We start from the raw sequence: 17154 nt of genomic DNA, 5'->3' as shown, positions 1-17154 counted from the left end.
ATATCCTAGTTCATCACTCTTAAGTTCTGTCTTTCACAAATTCCTAGACACTGACGCAATTCTGCCAAGTTATTTGCAAGTGGATAACAAGAATGGCTTTTACTCCAGTTTCCAATACCTTGTTTCTCATTTCCATCAGACATCTCATCAGAATGGTCTTTACTGTCTACAACTGTCTATATTTCTACCAACATTCTGATTAGGATCACTTAAGTAATCCCTGAGAAGCTTTAGGCTCTTCTTAAAGTTCTTTCTTCATCTGAGCCCTGAACAGAATTGCCCATAATGTTCCATTCATGGCAGATCCTCCAAATTCTTCCATCTTCTACCCCTTTCCAGTTCAAAAGCCATTTCCACATTTTCAGGTATTTGTTGTGGCATCAGACCACTTCACAGTATCAGTTTTCTGTCTTAGTTTTATGCTGTTATCACAGAATATGACAGACTGGGTAAATTGCAGTGAACAGAAATTAACTTGGCTAATGGTTCTGGAGGCCGGGAAATCCACAATTAAGCGGCTGCCTCTGGTGAGGGTCTTCTTGCTTCATCATAACATGGCAGGAGCCATCACATGGGTGACAGAGAGAATGAGAGCAGCCAAACTGACTTTTATAACAAACCCACTCTTATGATAATGAGTCCACTCTTGCAATAATCACATTATCACCTTTCTTTCTTTCTTTCTTTCTTTTTTAAGAGATAGGGTTTCACTCTGTCACCAGCATGGAGTACAGTGGCATGATTGCAGCTCACCGCAGCTCCAACCTCCTGGGCTTAAGTGATCCCCTGCCTCAGGCTTCAGAGTAGCTGGGACTATAGGCACACACCATTACACTTGGCTAATTTTTTAATTTTTATAGAGATGGGGTCTTACTGTGTTGTCCAGGCTGGTCTTAAACTTCTGGGCTCAAGCAATCCTCCCACCTCAGCCTCCCAAAGTGCTGAATTTATAAGCATGAGCCACCATACACAGCCACATTATCACCTCTTAAAGGCCCTAGCTCTCAACACTGTTACACTGGGTATTAAGTTTGGACTTTGGGGGACACATTCAAACTGTAGTTATATATAGGATATATATATTTTTTTCTTTTTTGTTTTAGGATTATATTTTATTTGGCCCAATAGATCCAAAATATTATTTCAACATGTTGTCAATATAATAAAGTTAGTAATGTGTGATTTTACTTTCATCACTAAGTCTTTGGAAACTGGTGTGTATTTTATGCTTACAGATGGCTGGCCATATTTATAACATCTTGGCTTTATAACAACCCAATAAGCAATGGCCCCTAGGTTACCCAGTTGGATAAACATAATTAGTTGGATGGTGCAGGTCTAGAATAATGATAGTATTTCAGCAGTGGAAATCAGATCCTGGCAGATAAAGAAGGGCTCTAGAAAGTGACTCCAGCCTTAAGGAGGCTGTGTTTGCTAGACTGGCTGATCATATGGTATCACCCAGAGAGGCTGAGAGTTTCTGAGGTTGGCTTGGGAGTCACAGTCATAAAGTGTGTGATCAGCCTAGTCTTGCTCCAGAGTCATGACCACGTGGGTATGTTGCAGTACAGGATTGTCCTTTTGGATCTCTTAATGTCAGAGGCCTTTCAAGGTCTGAGAGAAGTTTGGGGAGGTGAAGGCAAACTCTTCTGTTCACTTCTACGGATTGTTATTGCTATTGACAGTGCACAGAGGGCTTGTTCACATGACTGTCTACTTTCTAGCCTCCTATGGTGCATTGGAGGAGAGAAGTGGACAAGGGCTAGGAGCAGAGAACAAGGCTAGTAGTGACTGAAGGTAGATGGGGTGGGTGTGGGACCACCCTCTGAAATGGCTATGGGGGCGAGCCAGGCCATATAAATGCTGAGGCAGGCCTAGTAAAAGTGGCACTGGTGTATGGTGGGGTCCCAGTGAACACGAGTTTGCACCCTATCTAAAGGCAGCAGTTGCTTCAGCTCCCACCAATCATTATCATATACAAAGCATGACTGGGTGGTGGCAGATTCATTTTCTTTCTTTGAAGAGGAATCAGAAATCCAGATTTTTGTGTGAAACCTGTATTTTGTAATCATGACAAAATATAAATAATATTTACCACTTTAACCATTCATAAGTGTACAGTTCAGTGATGTTAAATGTATTTACAATGTTGTGCAACCATTACCCAAAACTTTTTCATCATCTTCAATAAAATCTCTATACTCGTTGAGTAATAACTTCCCCTTTGCCCCTCCCTCCATCCCCTGGTAACCTCTAGCCTACTTTCTGTCCCTATGAATTTGCCTATGCTAGGATCCTCATAAAAGTGAAATCATACTTGTCCTTCTGTATCTGACCATGAAATCTGTTTTTAAATGCTGGTAACTAATTCATTTCATTTTTAAAAAATGTATTTTATGTCATAAAATTGCATCAGATTAAATACCAGTTTGAAGGCCAGGCTTGGTGGCATATGTCTGTAATCCCAGCACTTTGGGAGGCTGAGGCAGGAGAATTGAACCCTGGAGGCAGAGGTTGCAGTGAGCCACAATATGCCACTGCCCTCCAATCTAAGCTACAGAGCAAGACTTGTCTCATAAAAAAAATAAGCAGCAGCAGCAGCTAGTTTGAGACATCTGGGAAAGGTTGCATGGAACTGAATTTCAGCTCTGCTTTCTCCTTCCTTGAAAAATTCTCACCAAACACATGAGCAGGTGGAAACAATGCCAGAGGCTACCAATTCTGGGGATTAGCCCAGTACTTCCAAAAGTGGTTGGTGATTTGCCTCACCCATGGGGCTGGATGAAAATACAGAGGTCTGTGTTCCCACACAGACTCTCTTAACCAAACTCTCTACGGGAGGGGCCCAGCATTCTGTATTCTTTTTTTTTTTTTTTTTTTTTTTTTTGAGATAGAGTCTCACTCTGCTGCCCAGGCTGGACTGCAGTGGGATAATCTCAGCTCACTGAAACCTCCACCTCCCAGGTTCAAGTGATTTTCATGCCTCAGCCTCCAGAGTAGCTGGGATTACAGGCGCCCGCCACCACGCCCGGCTAATTTTTGTATTTTTGGTAGAGATATAGGTTTACCATGTTGGCCAGGCTGGTCTTGAACTCCCAACCTCAGGTGATCCACCTGTCTCAGCCTCCCAAAGTGCTGGGACTACAGACGTGAACCACCACGCCCAGCCAGCATTATGTATTATTTTCTGGGCTCCCAAATGAGGCTCATGATCAGGCACTTTCTGAAACCACCAGGAGGAAGGAGCAGCATGCATGGGAAGAGACTGCCTGCTTGGAGCCACATTCTTGTCAGGGCTGATTTTTTTTTCTTTTCCTCTTTTTGTAGAGATGAGGTCTCGCTTTGTTGCCTGGGCTGATCTCAAACTCCTGGCCTCAAGTGATTCTCCTCTCTCAGCCTCCCACAGTGCTGAGATTACAGATGTGAGCCACTGCACCCAGCTGGTCAGAGTTGATTTATGATATGTTTGCTGTATGTTGGGTTCAGTGGGAAGCAGTGGGAGCTTGGGCCACTCACCCTTCAGATTGAGGGCAGAGGCTGGGCTGGGGCTCATGATTTGGACTCACCTAAGGTACTGAAAATGTCCTGAGCCAGGGTTGGGGAGTTGGGGAGCCCTAACGGGATGTGAGCTGAAACCATGCATGTGCTCCACATCCTTTGGGTTCTTTGACATTCAGGCTAGTGCACTGGAGGAAGCTCAGATTGGGCTGGCCTGGCTTCTGCCTTGGCTTTTAATAGTTTTTTCCTCTATAATCTAATCTTGGAAGTGATTTTTCTTTTTTCTGTTTTGAGAGGCAGAGTCTTGCTCTGTTGCTCAGGCTAGAATTCAGTGGCACAAAAACAATCTCAGCTCACTGCAATCTCGACTTCTTGGGCTTAAGAGCTCCTTGCTTCAGCCTGCAGAGTAGCTGGGACTACAGGTATGTGCCACTATGACCGGCTAATTACTTTATTTTTTGTGGAATTGGGGTCTCACTCTGTTGCCCAGGCTGGTCTCAAACTCCTGGCCTCAAGCAATCCTCCTGCCTCCGCCACCCACAGTGCTGGGATTACAGGCATGAGCTCTCACTCAGGGCATACTTGGCTTTGTTGCTTTGCCAGGCACTGTTACAGTAGCTTGTTAATTTCACAGAATCAAGTCTTCAGTTTCCAATTTCCAGACCTATGCTCCCTGCCTTTTCCTATTCAACCTGTCTCTTACTACCTCCCAGCCTTGTCTCTGCTCTGACCACTCTGGCTACATACTATCTTCTTGGGATACACCCTTTGTGTCTAAGACTTAGGCAGTGGAGAGGAATGTCAGCAAGACAGTGGACTAGAAAGCTCCAGGCCCTCGTTTTCCCACAGAGACATTAAATAACCAACTAGGACGTGGCTAAAATAACTTCTTTTAGGGAGCTTTGGAAGTCAAAGATCTGTAGCAACCAAGCCCACCCAACCAAGAAAAAGACACATCCAAAGCCATGGGAAATGTCATGGCTTTTTAACTCACCTTTGACCCATTTCCTCTCCCGTGCTCTGCCGCCAGTCCCCAGTTTTCCGCTGCAAACTGAGTAGATGGAATTTGCAACATTTTACCCTGCTTTAACGCAACAGTATTTTTATACACTTAACAATGTACCACACCCCTCAAAAAAATTAAGAAAAAATTCCATTTACAATAGCATTAAAAAATACTTAGGAATAAACCAAGGATGTAAAAGTCAAGTATATTGGAAACTACAAAATGTTGCTGAAAGAAATTAAATAAGATGCAAATAAATGGAAAGACATCCTGTGTTTATGGATTGGAAGACTTAATGCTAAGATGTCAATATTATCCAAAAAGATATCTAGATTTAATGTAATTCCTGTCAAAAATCCCAATAAGGGTTTTCATGGAAATAGAAAACTCCTTACCCTAAAATTCATATGGAATTTCAGAGAAGCCCGAATAGCCACAACAATCCTGAAAAAGAAGAACAGCATCGGAGAGCTCACACTTCCTGATTTCAGAATTTACTATAAAGCTACGGTGATGAAGACAATGTTGTACTGGGCATAAGGACAGCCATATAGACCAATGAAATAGAGAAGAGAGTCCAGAAATAAACCCTTGTGTATATGGCCAAATGATTTTCAACAAGGGTGTCAAGACCATTCAATGAGGAAAAGACAGTCTTTTCAATAACGGGTACTGGGAAAACGATAACCGTATGAATGCACCCTCGCATTGTCAGAGGCATTTGAACAAGAGCAACTCCATCTTGAATAGGGGCTGGGTAAGATGAGACTGTCACCTGCTGGGCTGCATTCCCAGGAGGTCAGGCATTCTGAGTCACAGGATGAGATAGCAGGTTGGCACAAGGTGCCAAAGACCTTGCTGATAAAAGGATGCAGCAAAGAAGCCTGCCAAACCCACTAAAACCAAAATGGTGATGAAAGTGATCTTTGGAGTGGGTAAGGGGTTGGGGTTCTACATTTCCCCATTCCAATCCCTGATCTTTCTGATGACCAGGCCTCCTGAGGCCATCTAGGAGGGCTACCTATGTCACCTCATTAGCATAAACCTTGGTGTCTTGGAAAGGGGCCCCTTAGAAAATAATGAGATATTCCCATCACTCAGGAAATTCCAGGGTTTTTATAGTTCTGTGCCAACAACAGAGGACAAAGACTAATAATATTTTTATTATACCACAGTTACCTGAAGTAGTCAAATTAATAGAAACAGAAAGTAGAATGGTGATTGTCAGAAGCTGGGGGAAGGAGAGAATGGTGAGTTACTGTTTAACAGGTACAGAGTGTCATATTGGGAAGACGAAAAATGTTTTAGAAATGGATGGAGGTGATGATTGCACAAAAATATGAATGTACTTAATGTTGCTGAACTATACAGTTAAAAATTGTTTAAAAATCAACAATTGTGTATGTTTAACCAGCACTAAGCGAACAAACAAAAGACATCCTGCTTTCGGGGTGTTCCCTTCTAACTGGAATCCCTGCTCACCTCCTGCCACCATCCACATCAGCCTTTATGCTCTAAAGAATGCATTCCCTAGCCTGTGTGCTTGCTGGGTCTGTTCCAACACTGGCTTTGGTTTTCTGGTGGTTTGTGTATTTCTCCCTCTTCTTTATCCTTCTCTTGTTCCCCTCCCCTCCATCTCCACCTCTTCTTCCTACTAAATGGCACATTTCCCAGAGGGCCAGAACCTGGGCTGATGATAGCGAGAGGAGGCAGAGAATTTCTAGACAGAAAGGGCGGGGTCCCTGATGAGGGTCCCACCCTCAAGCCTGAAACCTCAGCCCGAAGTGAGAGCTTCACATCCCCGTTTTCTGGCTCGAATGTTGCCTTTTCCAAAACCACCTCTGTTCCCCCGCATCCACCATCCTGTACCCATAAAACCCCCAGGCTCCACTGACAGAGCAGAGAGGGAGAGAAGCAGTAGCCAGACATCAGAGAGCGGAAGCGTTACTTTAGAAAAACAGCTTGATCGCGGGACTTTAGAGAAGAGTCCAGCTGGGGACAGCCAGACTTCAGGGGAAGAACACCTTCCTGCTCCATCTGCTTTCCAGCTCCCGGTCCCACTGAGAGCCACTTGTATCAGCAATAAAATCCCCTGCATTTACTATCCTTCAATTCATTTGTGCTATCTGATTTTTTCCTGGATGACAGCCAAGAGCTCAGGATACAGAGAGCTGTCATACTGGCTCTCCGCCCTCATGAAAAGGCAAAGGATCCACTGAGCCATTAAACACTTAAGCTAAAAGAGCGCAGTATAACACCCTCTGGGGCTTCGGGAGTCACAGGTACTCCCCGCTAGATGCTGCCACATGACCTGGGTAGAGTTTTGCTCCTGCCAGTAGGTACCCCAAAGCTCTCACTCCGCTTGCCTGTGTGCTCCTGGTTCCTCAAGGGGTTGAGAGCTGCAGGCTAAGTGAGGCACCCCTGTTACGAAGCCCACAAAGGGGTCAAGGAAAATTTCCTGTTTCACTGACACATCTGTCCTGCGTCTCAGAGCAAGGCCCTGGGTGCAACAGATGCTTGCAGATGGATGGGCAAATTAACAGGTTTTCACTTCCTGAAAGGAATGAAGATGACCAGTTAACTGAGAGTTCAGGTGGTTGGAGGAGAAGATTCTGATGCTTGTGTTGTCTTCTTGATGTGACTGGTTCTTATTCCTTATGTGGAAAAAGGTACTGAATCCTTGCTGTGTGCCTTGAACTGTGCCAGACCTAGGGTATTAACAACACTGTCGCTAGATCTGCTGTGTACCCTTTGACGAGTCTCATCACTTTCACAGGTTTTGGCTTCATTGGTCAAATAACATTCATACTGGCTACTGCAGAAGGTACAGGAAAGGATTAAATGAGACAATATGTGGAGAGCATTTAGATGGTAGTTTCTCAGATAAGAAGGGCTAAATGAGGTCAGGCGAGATGGCACATGCCTGTAATCTCAGCACTTTGGGAAGCCAAACAGGAGGACTGTTTGAGCCCAGGAGTTCAAGACCAGCCTGGGCAGCATAGTAAGATCACTGTCCTTACTAGGAAAAAAAAAAAGGTACTAAATAAAGAACAGATGTTCTCAGTACCATCATCAATAAGAGTAATTGCCTCTGTCTTCTGTTGGCTCTGGATCTAGAAAGAGAGGCCAATACCGAAGCCTCTCCTAACACTACCAGACATTGTCCCAGTGTGGGCGCAGTGTGGACAAGCAGGGCAGCTTCCTCAAGGTGAAGGCTGAGCTGAATCTTAATGAGTTAAAGTGCCCAGGAGTTGGTACAGAGGGGAGGCTGGGCCATGGAAGTTTCCCAGTACTATCCTGATGGGGACCTGCCCCTCTTGAGAGCTACTTAAACTAAAAGCAATACAGGTGAAGGAAATTGGTGTCATATTCCCAGAGTGCGGTAATGAAGACTTTGGAGACTCTGGGATGACACAGATACTCAGCGGGTCAACTCCTGTGCCTGTGCCTGAGACCTTAGTCTCACAAACCTAAGACTGAAGGAAGCGGGGGTGCCTGATAATGGGAGGCTTATCAGGTGTTCACAGCTATTTTCCACCGCCTGGTTCTTGATCTTTTTTCAACAATGCTGTTAACAGGATGTCCTTCCCCTGACTTCAACTCCCCGCAAGCCTCAACATCAAACAGCCCTGTGTGGATTGCAGGATGTAGGTTGGAGTCCTATCAAGGATTATTTTAAAAAATAAATAAATAAAACAAACCACACTCTCACACACACACACACACACACACACACACACACACACACTTAAGGTGAAGGTGATAGTTGTTGTTTCCTCTTCTTTCTTTCTTGACCTCCTGACTTCTACCCGGCACCATTCCCAAGCTAACCCAGTGGAACATCTCCCCTCCCTCGATCTGCAGAGCTAAGGGCCTTTTTCTTTGGTGAGTCATTCATAGTTGGCAGGGGGGTGGAGGGGACGGCACCCTGCAAGCTCTGGCCGCCCAGCCAGACACTTCTGCTTTCTGACCTGATCACAGGCATCTTTCCTTTTTCATACTGTGCAAAAACTTGAGCTCAGCCTCTCACCCCAACACAATTCAAGACGCAGCCTCGTCCCAGCATGAGGGCAGATAACAGCAGCACCATCTGTGTTTGCAGAAGCGGGCGCTGGGAGGTGAGGATAGATCTTCCTTCCTTCCCGACTTCTCTGGGTTCATTCGTGTGTCCGGAGCCTCAGGAGGGAGCAGTGTTTGCTTTGGCTCCCCTCCGATTGCTTCTCCAGAGAGGAGCTGAACACAAGTTCTTTTCAGTTCCAGGAGGCTGCTTTTGATTGCACAGCCCTGCCGGCTCCGGAAGAGAGGGACACAGAAGCTGGAGCAAGCTTGGGAGCGGTTTTTCTCCTTTTTTTCTTCTTCTCACCCCTGGAAATTCCTGATTTCTGCACACAATGACTGGTTTGGCATGGCTGGGTCTCCTGTGGCGGCTCTAGAGGTAGCTGTCTGTGTGCAAGTCTGTTTGCTGTGTCCATCTACTGGAAAACATAGGCGGTGGGCAGGCATGAGGCATCTGTGGGTTTTTTGTTTTTTGAAACAGTGTCTCATTCTGTCACCCAGGCTGGAGTGCAGGGGCACAATCACGCCTCACTGTAGCCTCAACCACCTCAGGCTCAGGTAATCCTCTCCCACTGTACCTCAGCCTTTCAAGTAGCTTGGACTGTAGGCTCACGCCACCACGCCCAGCCAATTTTGTATTTTTTTTTTTTTGTAGAAATGGGGTTTTGCCACTTTGCCCAGGATAGTCTTGAACTCCTGGGCCCAAGTGAAATGCCCTCCTATGCCTCCCAAAGTGCTGGGATTACAGGTATGAGCCACCACCCCAGTGAGGCATCCATGTTAAAGCAGGGTTCATTCTCAGGGCTGATTGTTTGGGGTAGTTGCTGCCTTTTGAGGAATTCAGGCCTCCTTAGACCTTTGTTCTCAGCTTTTTGGTGGGTGCTGGACAGGTTTGTGGAGACACCCATTTGAGCACACCCTGGGATTCAGTCTTTCTTTGCTGAGAAGCTAGACAGGAACACACCTCTCTCCCACCATCCCTGCCTGGGACAATTTCCTTCCTCAGTGTAGTGGAGATCAGTTGTTTCTAAAGTGTAATCCATGAGTCTCTAGCACCAGAATCACCTGGGTGTTTATTAAAAATGCAAATTCAGGGACTCACACCTGTAATCCCAGCACTTTGGGAGGCTGAGGCAGGAGGATTGCTTGAGTCTAGAAGTTGGAAACCACCCTGGGCAACATGGAAAAACCTCATCTCTACAAAAAATACAATTAGCCAAGCGTGGTGGTGCACACCTGTAGTGCTAGCTACCTGGAAGGTTGAGGTGGGAGGATCACTTTAGCCTGACAGGTGGAGGTTGCAGTGAGTCAAGATCAAGCCACCTCACTGCAGTCTGGGGGATAGAGTGAGACCCTGTCTCAGAGAAAAGAAAACTTAAAAAAGCAAATTCCTGGGCACCAGAGCAGACCCAAGGAATGAGCTCCTCTGGATTGGGACCCAGGAGTATATATTTTTGATTCTCCTTCCGTGGATTCTGATGCCCACTGAAGTTTGATAACTCCTGGTGTAGAAACCATGGAAGGCTGGGTGTGGTGGCTCATGCCTGTAATCCCAACACTTTAGGGAGCCGAGGCAGGTGGATCACGAGGTCAAGAGATCGAGCCCATCCTGGCCAATGTGGTGAAACCCTGCCTCTACTAAAAATACAAATATTAGCTAGGTGTGGTGTTGTCCCAGCTACTCAGGAGGCTGAGGCAGGAGAATCGCTTGAACCCAGGGGGCGGAGGTTGCAGTGAGCTGAGATCACCCCCACTGCACTCCATCCAGCCTGGGCGACAGAGCGAGACTCAGTCTCAAAAAAAAGAAGCCATGGAAGCTGGACCCGCAGCCATGTCTGGGGCCTCCAGCAGAACACCTGTCCTCTTTGGGCTTCAGCTTTGTTTTCTGTAGCAAGAATGCCCACCTCACAGGGTTGCCATGAAAGCTAAATGAGGCAATGTCTACGTAAAGCAGTTCCTGGAACCAAGTAAGCCCTCTGTAAACATTTACTGAATCCACAGCTATCTTTTCTTTCTCTACCAAACTCATGTTCTACAACATTCTGGTGTTAAAAATAGGTAAACTGAGGTGCAATTACAATTTTTTAAGAGGTTATTTGAGCAAACAGTGATTCATGAATTGGCAGGCTCCAAACCAGAAGTGGTTCTGGATCGTCTTGAGTCTCAGACCATGTCTTCTAGGGATATGATGCTGCCTGGTGCCTTTGTGAGACTCAGCAAGGTTCCATGGGAAGAGAGCAGGGCTGGGAATGGAACATCAGGAGTCTCGATGTGGATGATGAGCTCTGCAACTACATGCTGCTTAAACTCAGTTATGAAGTGGAGAAGATAATATGACCCTTACGGGACTCTGCTTCCTTGTCTGTACTTTCGACATCCTGCTCTTGATCTCACTGGGTGGTTTTGTTTTTTGAGATGGAGTCTTATTCTGCTGCCCAATGGAGTGCAATGGTGCGGTCTTGGCTCACTGCAACCTCCACCTCCCAGGTTCAAGTGATTCTCCTGCGTCATCCTCCTGAATAGCTGGGCTTACAGGTGCCCGCCACCACGCTCGGCTAATTTTTCTGTTTTTAGTAGAGACAGAGTTTCACCATGTAGCCCAGAATGGTTTCGAACTCCTGACCTCATAATCTGCCCACCTCAGCCTCCCCAAAGTGCTGGAATTAGAGGTGTGAGCCACTGCGCCCGGCCTCTCACTGGGTGAATTTGAGGCTGAGGTAATATGTTGGATGTGTAGCTGCCTTGAAAATGGTGAAACATTTTGCCAATATTGACTTTTAGTGCCCTTTCTTGAACCTAAAAAAAAAATGGGCTAGGTATGGTGGTTCACAGCTGTAATCCTAGCATTTAAGGAGACTGCAGTGGGAGAATCACTTGATGCCAGGAGATTAAGGACAGCCTTGGCAGCATAGTGAGACCCTATCTCTACAAAAACAGTTAAAATGTTGGTTGGGTGTGGTGGCACATGCCTGTGGTTCTAGCTACTTGGGAGCTAGAGAAGATCACTTGAGCCCAGGAGTTTGAGGTTACAGAGAGCACAGATTACACTCCAGGCTGGGCAACAGTGTGAGACCTCAACTAAAAAACAAAAAAATACTCTGGACTTGCCCTTTGATAGCAGAATGAAAAGTGCTTCTCTAGACACACATTGCGTCCTGCCTGGACTGGGGGCCGTGCCCTCTATGTAGAGGGCTCAGCACTTTCGCCTTTACAGCAGCTCATGGTTCAAGATAAGCTCCATCATCCTGGCTGTAGGAGCCTCTCTCAGAGTGTCTGGGCTTCAGAGCATGCCTCTTATCAGTAAAGAAGGGAAACTGCATTTGCTGATTTGATCCTCTTGAGCTGAGCCATTCGGCAGCTCCAGGAATCTGCCGGAGCTTCTGGTTCTTTTGGATTCCAGGAAACTCACAGCTTGCTGCAGAAGGGCCTGTTACCGAGGAGTGGCAAGGTACAGCGTTTGAGTCTATATGTGCCTAGGATGGTTTCTCTCTTCAGAGTAGGAAGACAGATGGCTGTGGTGGCACAGCACAGAACTGATTTGTCCCCATCGTCAGGAGATAGGCCTGGGCGTGAGCATGTTTATCCTGAGGGCATGGTGGTCCTGGCCCTACCAGGTTTTCTCACGGCCCCTCACAGTTAGCCAATGGCAGTGATCGATGGTAACACATGGGGATCGGTAGGGCTTAGACAGTCCTCGTGAAGATGTTGGAACCCTTAGGAAAATGTTGCAGTTTCTCTTCGACAAGTTTCTCTCTCCAGAGTTCCTCTCTCTCTCCTTAGGGAGGAAGGAACCTCACTGTCTTCCCTAGGTATGACTGGCCGTGTGTTCTTATGCTACCCCACCAAAAGCCATGCCCTTTATTAGTGTGCCCCCATCCTGGGCCAGCTCTCCATCCATTGCAAATAACCCACACGGTCCCCGGCCATGACATCTTTGTCTCTGTTCTGTAATACATTCCTTGAGTCCTGCTTGTCCTGAATTGCGTCCCCTCCAGCCAGCTTCCCTGTGTCTCTCCATTTGACAGCAGGCAACGTAACAAATGAAGCCAGTAGGGAAGGCTCCCGTCGGCCTGTCGTATGTCTTCTTGTTTTTGTTTTTGTTGTCTTTGTTTTGAGACAATCCACCTTAGCCTTTATTTTCTTTATTGAATAAATACTATTGAGCATCTACTCTGTGCCAAACAAGAAACATTTTCATAGCTGGGACGCAGCAATGAATGGGAAGGGAAAGTTACCTGTCGGCAATAGCCCTCTGTTCTTGCAGAGTTCACATTGAAGGGAAGAGAGATGAGACTACAAGCCAGTCACACAGGAGTGGCTAATGGTGCATGCCAATGTCAGGCCAAGAAGCAGGGCATGTGACTTCAGAGCAGGATATTAAGAGACGTCTTCTATGTAAGCAGGTCCCTCAGTAACTCCATAAACAACAGGGCCAGATCTAATGGTGCTGCAATCTCTCTCTGTCTCTCTCTCAGGGCAATTTGAGATGTGGGTGACTGATAGTTTTCTTGGTGTATGCTTTAGATTTCTTTTTACTTTCCAGCTGTCCACCTGGGATCCTGAGGCAGAGTTAGTTAACTTATGAAGTTGGCTTCTTAGGAAAAAGCTACATGGGTCCTATCCTATCTATTTCTCAAAGTGCACGCTCCAAAGAAGCTTCTTGCCCGTGGCAGTCCATGTAGCAACAACTCTTCCAGGGCCTGCCAGTAAGTCCATCCAGATTTAGAAGGAAATGGGGGAGGATGAGAAACATTGATTGTCATGTGGGCACCACTTTTAGGAATGACAGCATGTTGCCTTGAAGACAAGGAGGCAATTATTCTCCTTTGGGCTGTTTTATCTGTCGAAGGTCAGGGAGAGGCATGTTGGGAGGATAGGTGCGGGGTTACTGTTGAGGGAACGCACGAGATGGTAGAATCCCTCTGTTGGCTGTCGATTGCTGGTCACAGCTATTGGGGAGTCGGTGGGCAGTCAGTGCCAAAGCATTTGAATGGAGCTTTGCACGTCGCCTACTTCAAATGTGAAAGGTTTGGAGTAAGATTTGCATGATGTGGTCTGATGTGATCTCAGCTGGCTGGGTGGTTTGAAAGACATCCACTCATTTTTCCTCCTTCCTAGCCAAGTCATGGGGAAGTTCTGTGACCACTGGCTGTCAGCACAGTCAGCTATGGGGACATTAGAGTATTGGAGCAACAATGATTCGTGCTCTCATTGAAAGGAGAGGCAGTGGATGCTTCATTCTGAGCTCAAAGTAGACCTAGACTGACCTTTTGTGGAGTTCACCATGAGGACAACTTCAGGATGAACACCCAGCCCTTAAAAGGAGGAATGTGTGTGCCAGGAAGCTCCTGAGTTGATGATGACGGAAAGCAAGCATAAATACGGGGCTCAGCTAAAAAAATAAAATCAGGCCTTTGTCGTTTTTTTTTTTTTTTTTTTTGAGACGGAGTTTCGTCCTTGTTACCCAGGCTGGAGTGCAATGGCGCGATCTCGGCTCACCGCAACCTCCGCCTCCTGGGTTCAGGCAATTCTCCTGCCTCAGCCTCCTGAGTAGCTGGGATTACAGGCACGCGCCACCATGCCCAGCTAATTTTTTGCACTTTTAGTAGAGACGGGGTTTCACCATGTTGACCAGGATGGTCTCGATCTCTCGACCTCGTGATCCACCCGCCTCGGCCTCCCAAAGTGCTGGGATTACAGGCTTGAGCCACCGCGCCCGGCTTTTTTTTTTTTTTTTAATCATAAAACTTTCCTTGTAGAACTCATTTTCTTCCCCTTAACTTAGCAACTTATCTGTTTACGGCCTAGAGTAGCTCTGCTCTTCAGCTGGCTTGCACCTCCTCCCGCAAAGAAGAGAAGGAAACTCAACACTAGGCTGTAGGTCAAGATCAAGATGTATTAGATTGTAGACCGGGTGAGAGTGAGTCCTTGTCTTGCATCTTTCTTCTCCCTTCTGAGTAGGGTGCTCGGTAAATACTGCGTGTGGGTCTGAGGGTGAGAAGTTGCTTGGTCTGCATTCTAGTCCCCTCCATGCGTGATGTTGGGGCACCCCAGATGGGAGGTCTTCCCTATGTTGGGGCTTCCTTGTGTCATTGCATCTGGCATCTACTTTCTTTGGGTGGTTAAACCCTTACAATGCCACAAAGTGCTACTGTGCCCAACTTGTTTACTGCAGAGAAGCCTGGAATTACTTGAGTGAGGTATGAGCTACACAGTTCTAAGAGTCATTTCTTTATTCATTAAGTATTTCCTGAATGCCATCTCTGTTCTTGTCATTGTGTCAGACGTGGTATGGGAAAGGGTCACACAAGCAAATGTGAGTCAGTGTCCCTGTCCTCAAGGTGCTAACAGTCTAGTTCGGGAGACAACACACTACACAAAAAGAAACAAAACTAAGCATGACATAAGAACAAGAAACCTGTAGAGTGTAACTGTGGCAAACAAACCAAACTGTAGCTGGAGACACCGCTCAGCCTTGCTTCCTCCAACAGCTACACATCTGGAGACATTTGAACTATAGAATGGAACATAGAAGACTGGAGGGAGGCTGGGTGCAGTGGCCCATGCCTGTAATCCCACCACTTTGGGAGGCCATGGCAGGTGGATCATGAGGTCAGGAGTTCAAGACCAGACTGGCCAACATGGTGAAACCCCATCTCTACTAAAAAATACAAAAATTAGCTGGGCATGGTGGCTCGTGCCTATAATCTAACCTCTTTCCCCCAAAGAACTGAGGGAACACAGGAGCCCAGGCAGTATAAGCCACCAGCGTAATCACAGCTTTCAGGACAAACCCTGTGATTGGGGCAGGAGCTTCAAGGAAGTCTGGAGTTGGTCAACTGTGACCCTTGCTCCCTAAGTTCTTAGAGATCTTAGCTTAGCCTTTAAATCCACAAACCACGTTCAGGAGTAATTTTCCACCAAATCAATGAGGTTGTTTAGATTGTCTTTGTCTCTGAAGGCATGCCACCTCCTTAATCTTGAGTTGACCTTTTCAAAAGAAGCCTTGGATTTGGAGATTTCACAAATAACAGTCATATGATTGGTCTTTCCCTGGACATTATCGGTTACTGTGGCATTTTCCTTGGAGCCTCCTGGCATTCCTGGGAGCTGGGGGCTCATTCTCATGATTAAGCTGAAGCCCTGGGTTCTTAGTTTTGTAGTATCTCACAGCCCTAGCAGCTACCCTGGACTCTCGTGGCTTCTTTCTGAAGCATCTGCAGACTCAGTTCCAAGACCCGCTGCTGAACCTTGACCATGCGTCCAAAGGTAGCTTGCCTGGCAGAGGGCCTTCACTCTAGCCTGGTCATTTCCATTTGGGATCTTGGAGCCCTTGTTTATGCTCCATGTTGCTAGATTAGTTATTCACTAGCAAGTATAATCAAACATCTAAATGATACTGGCCAAGGGGTAGAGAGCAGTATTCACAGCAATAGAATTATGGACTGTAGTGTGCAGCCTTGCCTAAATAGCACCAGCTCTGTGGTGTTTCAGTGCACACAGCACTGTGTGGGCACGGGCAATGAGTGTGGAAGTCACTTCCACATAATCCCCCAAGTGGACACGGTCCTGGGAGATGGGGCTTGTGTTCGTTTGTTTTGGATTGCAATAAAGGAATATCTGAGGCTGGGTGATTTATAAGAAAAGAGGTTCAATTGGCTCACGGTTCTGTAGGCTGTACAGGAAGCATGGTGCCAGCATCTGCTTGGTTTCTGGTGGGGCCTTAGGAAGCTTCCAGTCTTGGCGAAAGGCAATGGTGGAACTAGGATGTCACCTGGCGAGAGCAGGAGCAAGAGAGAGTGAGGGGGAAGATGCCACACAGGTTTAAACAACCAGATCTTAGGAGAACTCATTATTGTGAGGATAGCACCAAGGGTGCTGTTTTGGAAATGGAGTCTTGCTCTGTTGCCCAGGCTGGAGTGCAGCGGCGCACCTCGGCTCACTGCAACCTCTGCCTCCTGGGTTCAAGCGATTCTCCTGCCTCAGCCTCCTGAGGAGCTGGGACTCCAAGTGCACACCACTTTAGTTTGTTTACTAGAGACAGGGTTTCACCAGGTTGGCCAGGCTGGTCTCAAACTCCTGACCTCAAGTGATCTGCCCACCTTGGCCTGCCAAAGTTCTGGGATTATAGGTGTGAGCCACCGTAGCCAGCCTCAACATGAGCTTTAGAGGGGGCAATATCCAAACCTATCATGCCCCTTCACATAGTAACACTTTCTCACAAGTTGCCTGTGCAGCTGAAGTTTTCCTCAGCTGTCCTACTATGTGAACTTAGCTTCAGATGAATCTTCAGGCCATAAAGGTATTGCTAGTGTGCATAAAGGTACGTAAATACATACATTTCCCTCATCACTGCAGCATGTAAAACATCCTTTGGCGAGGACAGCATCATACTAAATGCTTTAAAATTGTTCATTTGGGCTGATGGGCTTGCAGTAATCCGATGTGTGGAAATCTAGATTGAACCCCAATGTATCTTTTATGAGGGTCTTATTTTATTTTATTTTTATTTTTTTATTTTTTGAGATGGAGTTATCACTCTTGTTGCCCAGGCTAGAATGAAATGGCATAATCTCAGCTCACTGAAACCTTCA

The 17154-nt window shown here is 46.5% G+C and overlaps 1 protein-coding gene across 3 annotated transcripts in view; it reads left to right on the top strand.

The window, feature by feature from the left end:
- FLVCR2 (FLVCR choline and putative heme transporter 2) overlaps nt 1-17154 on the top strand; it is a 66063-nt gene that overhangs the window by 9398 nt on the left and 39511 nt on the right. The window contains exon 1 of one of the 3 annotated variants that reach the window (XM_074392959.1): nt 3717-8622. The exons of 1 other annotated variant lie outside the window; for it this stretch is intronic. In XM_074392959.1, coding sequence (XP_074249060.1) covers nt 8569-8622 — 54 coding nt within the window. In that variant the 5' untranslated portion in view covers nt 3717-8568. Of the gene's footprint in view, nt 1-3716; nt 8623-8660; nt 8940-17154 lie in introns of those variants that run through there. One more of the 3 variants, XM_010335304.3, reaches the window with a different exon arrangement.

This window comes from Saimiri boliviensis, chromosome 2, assembly GCF_048565385.1.
Source record: "Saimiri boliviensis isolate mSaiBol1 chromosome 2, mSaiBol1.pri, whole genome shotgun sequence".
Classification (NCBI taxonomy): Eukaryota; Metazoa; Chordata; class Mammalia; order Primates; family Cebidae; genus Saimiri; species Saimiri boliviensis.
Note: the sequence above shows the minus strand (reverse complement) of the source record. Positions and strands in the feature narration are given on the sequence as shown.